Source organism: Aquarana catesbeiana, linkage group LG03 (assembly GCF_042186555.1).
Source record: "Aquarana catesbeiana isolate 2022-GZ linkage group LG03, ASM4218655v1, whole genome shotgun sequence".
Taxonomy (NCBI): Eukaryota; Metazoa; Chordata; class Amphibia; order Anura; family Ranidae; genus Aquarana; species Aquarana catesbeiana.
The window spans coordinates 300,818,296-300,826,621 of record NC_133326.1 but is presented as its reverse complement, the minus strand read 5'-3'; the positions used below and the strand labels follow the sequence as shown (position 1 = coordinate 300,826,621).

The following is an 8,326-nucleotide window of genomic DNA, read 5'->3' as shown; positions in this document are numbered from 1 at the left end:
GTGCATGCTGATTTTTGTCTTCAGATTTACCAAAACCATGTAGTGCAAGGGCCTGCCTGATTGCATACAAACTGAAACTCCTAAGGTTTGACCTCATATTATATGGTTTTGGTAAATCTGAAGACAAAAATCAGCAGAAAATCTGATAGTGTGTATGGGGCTTTAGTGTCTAATTTCCATATTGACTCAATTGCAATCCACTGTAAATGCAGGTAGAGTGAACATTAGGCCATACAAAGAAAACCAGCATACTTTTTATTATGTATACATGATATATTTCTACATCAGTATTAATTATTCTTTTGTAGCTGAGTGCTCTGTCGTTGGAGATTCCCACTTCACAACATTTGATGGACGTTATTTTACCTTCCTTGGCATATGTCAATACATCTTGGTCAAAGGAACTGGAAAAGATAAATTTACCATCACTTTACAAAAGTCTTCATGTGATCAAGTAAGTGCAACTTGTTTGAAGATAATAACCAAACATGTAGTTTACCACAAAATTGCAGATGAGATAGGCACTCAGTTTTGTGTAGTGGAACTGCCTATCTCGTAATCTTAAAAAAAAAATTTGGGAGCTGTTTGGTTATGTATACCATTTATGTAATATAGCCATATAGTGAGTGATAAGGCAAGCAGACTGTATATACAGTCAGGTCCATAAATATTGGGACATCAACACAATTCTAAACTTTTTGGCTCTATACACCACCACAATGGATTTGAAATGAAACGAACAAGATGTGCCTTAACTGCAGACTTTCAGCTTTAATTTGAGGGTATTTACATTCAAATCAGGTGAACAGTGTAGGAATTACAAAAGTTTGTATATGTGCCTCCCACTTTTTAAGGGACCAAAAGTAATGGGACAGTTGGCTGCTCAGCTGTTCCATGGCCAGGTGTGTGTTATTCCCTCATTATCCCATTTACAAGGAGCAGATAAAAGGTCCAGAGTTCATTTCAAGTGAGCTATTTGCATTTGGAATCTGTTGCTGTCAACTCTCAATATGAGATCCCAAGATCTGTCACTATCAGTGAAGCAAGCCATCATTAGACTGAAAAAACAAAACAAACCCATCAGAGAGATAGCAAAAACATTAGGTGTGGCCAAATCAACTATTTGGAACATCCTTAAAAAGAAAGAATGCACCGTTGAGCTCAGCAACACCAAAAGACCCGGAAGACCACGGAAAACAACTGTGGTGGATGACCGAAGAATTCTTTCCCTGGTGAAGAAAACACCCTTCACAACAGTTGGTCAGATCAAGAACACTCTCCAGGAGGTAGGTGTATGTGTCTCAAAGTCAACAATCAAGAGAAGACTTCACCAGAGTGAATACAGAGGGTTCACTACAAGATGTAAAACCATTGGTGAGCCTCAAAAACAGGAAGGCCAGATTAGAGTTTGCCAAACAACATCTAAAAAAGCCTTCACAGTTCTGGAACAACATCCTATGGACAGATGAGTCCAAGATCAACTTGTACCAGAGTGATGGGAAGAGAAGAGTATGGAAAAGGAAAGGAACTGCTCATGATCCAAAGCATACCACCGCATCAGTGAAGCATGGTGGTGGTAGTGTCATGTCGTAGGCATGTATGGCTGCCAATGGAACTGGTTCTCTTGTATTTATTGATGATGTGACTGCTGACAAAAGCAGCAGGATAAATTCTGAAGTGCTTCGGGCAATATTATCTGCTCATATTCAGCAAAATGCTTCAGAACTCATTGGAGGGCTCCTCACAGTGCAGAGGGACAATGACCCGAAGATACTGCGAAAGCAACTAAAGAGTTTTTTAAGGGAAAGAAGTGGAATGTTATGCAATGGCCAAGTCAATCACCTGACCTGAATCCGATTGAGCATGCATTTCACTTGCTAAAGAGACAAAACTGAAAGGAACTGAAGACAGTTGCAGTAGAGGCAGTAGAGGCCTGGCAGAGCATCACCAGGGATGAAACCCAGAGTCTGGTGATGTCTATGCGTTCCAGACTTCAGGCTGTAATTGACTGCAAAGGATTTGCAACCAAGTATTAAAAAGTGAAAGTTTGATGGATGATTGTTAATCGGTCCCATTACTTTTGGTCCCTTAAAAAGTGGGAGGCACATATACAAACTATTGTAATTCCTACACCGTTCACCTGATTTGGATGTAAATACCCTCAAATTAAAGGTGAAAGTCTGCAGTTAAAGCACATCTTGTTTGTTTCATTTCAAATCCATTGTGGTGGTGTATAAAGCCAAAAATATTAGAATTGTGTCGATGTCCCAATATTTATGGACCTGGCTGTATTGGTCCTATACATGCTTTTAACAATGATGTACTTTTATGAAAAAACTGTCTAAAATCAAAATGATGATTTTTTATATCTATTTATTTTTAATGCGTGCCTTTAAAGTCCTTATTGGTTCCTTCTTTACCTGGTGAGAACTGAAGTCCATAAAGCAACATTGTTGTTTAGAGGTGTCTTTGCAGCAGTTGTATATAACTGATATGCCCCGTACACACGGTCGGACATTGATCGGATATTCCGACAACAAAATCCATGGATTTTTTCAGAGGGATGTTGGCTCAAACTTGTCTTGCATACATACGGTCACACAAAGTTGTCGGAAAATCCGATTGTTCTGAACGCGGTGACGTAAAACACGTATGTCGGGACTATAAATGGGGCAGTAGCCAATAGCTTTCGTCTCTTAATTTATTCTGAGCATGCGTGGCACTTTGTGCGTCGGATTTGTATACACACGATTGGATTTTGTTGTCGGAAAATTTTATAGCAAGCTCTCAAACATTGTGTGTCGGAAATTCCGATAGAAAATGTGTGATGGAGCCCACACACGGTCGGAATTTCCGACAAGGTCCTATCACACATTTTCCGTCGGAAAATCCGACCGTGTGTACAGGGCATTAAAGCATACTGTAGAAGAAAAATAAAACTGGCCTCAATGATCATTCATGAAGCATGGGCGTTGAAAGTGGGGCCAGGTATTGACTTCTCAATATATTGTATTTTACAATTTGGGGCCATGAGCACTCTCATACCTAACTGAAGGTAACTTAAAGCTCCAATGAACGCAATAGTAGAGCAATAATAAAGCAATGATTAAACTTATAGCTTTGACTAATATCGCTATGAAGGACTTTTTTCTTTATAATGTAGCAACTACCTTTATGAATTTAAATCACTATTGTTTTTGTAGTCTGTATTTGACACATCTTGCTTTTGGATTCAATGTGGGGATAAATATAGATAGAAAGATCAAAGATGGAATGATAGATAGATAGATAGATAGATAGATAGATAGATAGATAGATAGATAGATAGATAGATAGATAGATAGATAAAAATGGCGCACAGTGACCCTGTGATCTGTCTACACATGGACAGCTATAATGAAAAAATACTAGCCACTAGAGGTACTAGAAACATAAGAAAGTCCGTAACAGTCCATCTGATTCCATAAAAGTTCATAGGTGAGTAGTTCCAGATCATGTAGAGTTAAATATTCATCCAGAGTGACAGTTCATCTCTCTCTTTGGGGAAATCCAGCTAGCAGCAAAATGTAAAACTCAGAGAGTGCAGGAGGGGTGTTTAAGTGGTATTAAACCAATAACGTAATATATTGCAGTTTACCAATCCTTAGATATGGTGGCTGGCTGCATTGGGTTTTCTTTTTCTCCTCTGTTTTCACCGGTGATCTGGCCAGTAACACACCTCCTGTATTAGGCTAGATTCACAATGGCAATTTAGGCCAGTGCGAACTGTAGCGGCAGGAATCAAAGATGCCTGCTGCGGCTGTGAGCGCCCAGATGCAATCACCGGACCCGTTCAACTATAATGACAGTTCACCTGCAGCCGCAACTATTCGCTGCTGTCCAAACAGCCAGAGATTACCTGCAGTGAGTCCAGTAGCAATTACTGCAGGTAAATGCCGGCTTCGCAGAGAGCTGCGATTAGCTGTGGTTATAATAACAGTGACCTGTTATTATAGTGAATGGGGCATCAGAAGATTGCTGCTGCTATAACTCACACTGTCCTAAATCTCTGCTGTGAATTTAGCCTTAGAGTGCCCCCACTCTGAATGAAGGGCACAGGGGGCACAGCAGACAGTAGCATTGTCAGTTTGGGAGCGGGGGGAGTGTTAGATTTAGATACATTAACAACTTAAAGCAAAACTCCATCTCACACTGCAGTTACACAAGCAGTTACAGAAACATTTTTTAAAATCTTTTGGGATATAGATTTTACATGAATAAATAAAAGCTGATCATTGTAAGCACCCCTGTCAGTTGTAAATGGTTTGTCTCAACACCCTTAACTGACACATTTAAGCAGAGCTTATTCATTTGAAAAACAACAGACTTACTGGCCAGATGACCAGGATATAATAAAGGAAAGAAAGTGTTACTAAACCCACAACAGTGAAATCAGTCTGTATATGCAGCATAGCATGCTTGTTAGACTCACTGTGGAACTTAAGGGGTTAATCCTCTGTATTGTGTAAAAAGGATGCTTTTATCCTGTATACACAGATCCTCCCCCTCCTGCACTGTCTATCTGGGGAAGACCGGCTAACACAGGCAGGGTAGCCGGCCTGCACATGCTCAGTTGTGTCTTTTATGCTGGAGGGAACATTTACTTGTTCTCAGAGAGCCAGGTCACATGATATTATCATCACACATGTGGGCATGTACACAGGCAGTAGTGGAAATCTCCTCCTACCTGAACTTTCAGCACTGGAGAAACTGTGCAGTTTATCATGTAAACGTGGTATACAGATCAGCCAAAAAGGTATATAGTGGCAGTATTTTAACCTCTTACAGACCAGAAGATTTGGCTGCTTAATGACCAGGCCATTTTTTGTTGGGTCGCTTTAATTGACAATTGCGTGGCCATGAGATGCTGTACCCAAACAAAATTGACGTCCTTTTTTTCCTACAAATAAAGCTTTCTTTTGGTGGTATTTGATCATCACCTCTGAGTTTTTAATTTTTTGCGCTATAAACAAAAATAGAGCAATCATTTTGAAAAAAAAAACAGTATTTTTTACTTTTTGCTATTGTAAATGTCCCCAAAAATGTTTTTAAAAAAACACATTTCTTCCTCAGAGAATATATATTCTTCTACATATTTTTGGTAAAAAAAATCGCAATAAGAGTATATTGATTGGTTTGCACAAAAGTTACAAACTATGGGAAAAATGTATGGCATTTTTATGGCATTTTTATTATTATTATTTTTTTTTACTAGTAATGGCGGCGATCTGTGATTTTTAGCGGTACTGCAACATTGAAGTGGACAGATCAGACACTTTTGACACATTTTTGAGACCAGTGACATTTCTACAGCGAGCACTGATTACTGTGTAAATGCCACTGGCGGGGAAGGGGTTAACACTAGGGGGCGATCAAGGGGTTAAATGTGTGTTCCCTGGGTGTGTTCTAACTGTGAGGGGATAGGACTGACTAGAGGAAGAGACATATCGTTGTTCCTACTTAGTAGGAACAAGTGATATGTCTCTTCTCTCCTGACAAAACAGGGATTTGTGTGTTTAAACACACAAATTCCAGTTCCTGCTCTCGTGCACAGGAACGCACGTGGCCAGCGGCGATCGCGCCCCCGCCGGCCATGCGCTTCAGGTTCCCGCCGTGCAGCGCACGCGCGCCTGCTATCACCCTTAAAGGTACAGACGTACCCATACTGTGGGGGGGGGAATATACTATTTTCATATTACTGGCTGGGTTTATTAACACTAAACTAATGTAGCTACATGTAAGAATTAGTAAGCTGAAATATATATTTAATAATAGAAAGTAGCAAATATCTACTCACATGTGAACTAGGAAAGGTGTGTGCAACTTGAACCTTTATTTATAATCCATCAGGACATGAAAGAATCAATTCCACAGCAAGAATGGCATGTTTCAGCTCTTTCTCTGGGCCTTAGTCATAACTAATATGCCAGACTTCTACTTTCTTTAAAGTAGAACTATAGGCAAAACTTTTCTTTTTTTTTTTCATTTTGGATGAGCATGGGAGGGTTATAACTTCTGTCAGATTTTTTTCGCCATTTGTGTGCCATTGCAGAGATTTCCCTTCACTTCCTGTTCCACAGGAAGTAAAAGGAAATCCCTGCAAATTAAGGGAATTTCTTGGGGACCCCCAGGTCACCAGAACTAGTGTCCCCATTGGAAGATTTCCCCTCTATTACTCTTCTAGGGACAACCCAAAATCTGGGATTTTCTCTTACTTTCACTTTCAATGATTAAGGTAAACAGAACAAATAGAGAGGGTGAATCTCCCTAATGGGGGCACAGGCACAGCTGTTGTAATCTGCTCCCTTCTATCCAAAACTAAGTTTTGCCTTTAGTTAGACTTTAAGATATCAGTCGCATAGAGAGAAAATTGTGTGCCGAAGGCTGGTCTACACATGGACTGCTTGCTATGGTTGTGCAGGCTTGATCCTGAGCAATTCTCTGTGTGTCCATTGATATAAATTACATGAATCAGCCCGCCCCCCGCTGTTTCCTTACAGGCTGTGTTTGACAGCAGCAGGAGCCAATTGCTTCCACTGATACCTCTTTGGCCAGTGAGGAGGGGGAGAGAACCACTGCTTGGGCACAGCGCTGGATCGAGATTGGGTTCAGGTAGGTAGGGGCGGAGGTGTTGTGGAGAAGCAGAACACAGAAGTTTTTTTTTTACCTTAATACAGAGCATGCCTTGAGGTAAAAATAAAAACCTGCCTTTAGAACCACTTTAATGAATAAGGTGACACTATGGTATGTATTTACTGTATATTGTATATATTATTGGCCACTAGGTGATGCTAAGTTCATATGAATTGCCTATGTGACAGTGCAAGGTCCTGCCACTATATGACTTTAGGCTATGAATCTAGAAATGACACAGGACTCCTAAAGATGCAGTTTGAAAAAGCTCCAGCAAATGGTTTGGTGAACAGAGAAAACCGTGTCTTAAGTTGTCTCTGGATTTGGTGGTTCCCTGATTGGGACATGAAGCTTAAAGGTTCAAAACTCTCTTGGGTGGGACAAGAGTCCTGTGTTTGAGATTTGATAGATGCCTACAGACTGTGTGAATGCACAGATGGGTAGGATCATTATAAGCCAGATCTGAGCATAGCTCAGGGCAGTTGTTCTTGTTTGGATACAGAGCCCTGTCAGCATATCTGGCTGTTCCTGACAAAGACTACATCCCTTGGGACTTCTGGCCCAAAGAACTGGGAAAGTCGGGACTGCTGTTGGGGTCTGGGAGACCAAGAGAGGATCTGGGAGGCCAAGAAAGCTGAGGTGGCTAGCAGGTCCACGGGGGGGCTGGAGGAAGTCTGGAAGTTTCTGAAAGAACAAGCAAAACCCATGGGGGGCTGAAGAACCTTAGGGGGCAAAGAGCGGGCCAGTACAGCGAGGTACTACAACTGAGGCTGAAGTGAGCCTAGGAGCCTGGTGACTTGGTATTTTTTTCATTATTTGTGCTTGCTGGAGAAGAATCCCTGCGTGGGAAATTCCATTTGTGTTGGACTTCTATTTTGTCCTTCATTTAATAAAAGTGGTCTGCCGAGCCTTTAATTATAGTTCCTGTCTGATGTGAACTCGCTGTACAAACGCATCTACCACAAGAGCTAATCATCCCCCATATCACACCTATCTTACAGCACCATTAGTTGCCAATTTTAAATCAAAGAAAAATGTTTGACCAACACAGGAAATAGTCTAACAACTTATTTTTGTCCCATTTGCATAGAACAAATGTACATGCACTTTCTCTGGGCAGATAACAATGCTTTTTTTTTTTTATATAAATACACCCTTAAGGTGCCTTTGAATATCCAAGTAGGTGCAAGGGGAATAGAAAAAAAAAGTTGATTTTTGTTTGCACAAAATTGGATAATCAATTGAATGCAGGTTTGCATTTCTCTAAAGTAACTTTCCCTTTTATAGGGCTCTGCACATACATCATGGTGTCTGTCACAGTTTTTATTTTTTTATTTTTGTTGAATCCCCCCCCCCCCAAAAAAAAAAAAAAAATCCTGTTGATTCTACCAGTAGATCCTTTATTTTCCCACTTCTTTCAACAGGCCAAGCAAAGTGGCAGTCGCAGGGGTTGGGACAAACTATACAGTATAACACTGCTGGGGTTACGTAAAATGATCAGTTTTTATTCACGTGGTTTTACCTTTTTTTTTTCTTAAAAGAAAAAAAATGCTGCTGTAACTGCTTGAAAACTGTTAAAGTCAATTTAAAACTCTATGTACATCTAATGCCCCGTACACACGGTCGGACATTGATCGGACATTCCGACAACAAA

General features: G+C 40.5%; 1 protein-coding gene across 1 annotated transcript in view; it reads left to right on the top strand.

The window, feature by feature from the left end:
• The first annotated feature begins 268 nt into the window (after positions 1-268).
• The window catches only part of OTOGL (otogelin like), a 202,821-nt gene continuing 194,763 nt past the window's right edge, over positions 269-8,326 (top strand). Inside the window, exon 1 of the mRNA XM_073620249.1 lies at positions 269-454. Within this exon, the coding sequence (XP_073476350.1) occupies positions 269-454 (186 nt within the window). The remainder of the gene's footprint in view (positions 455-8,326) is intronic.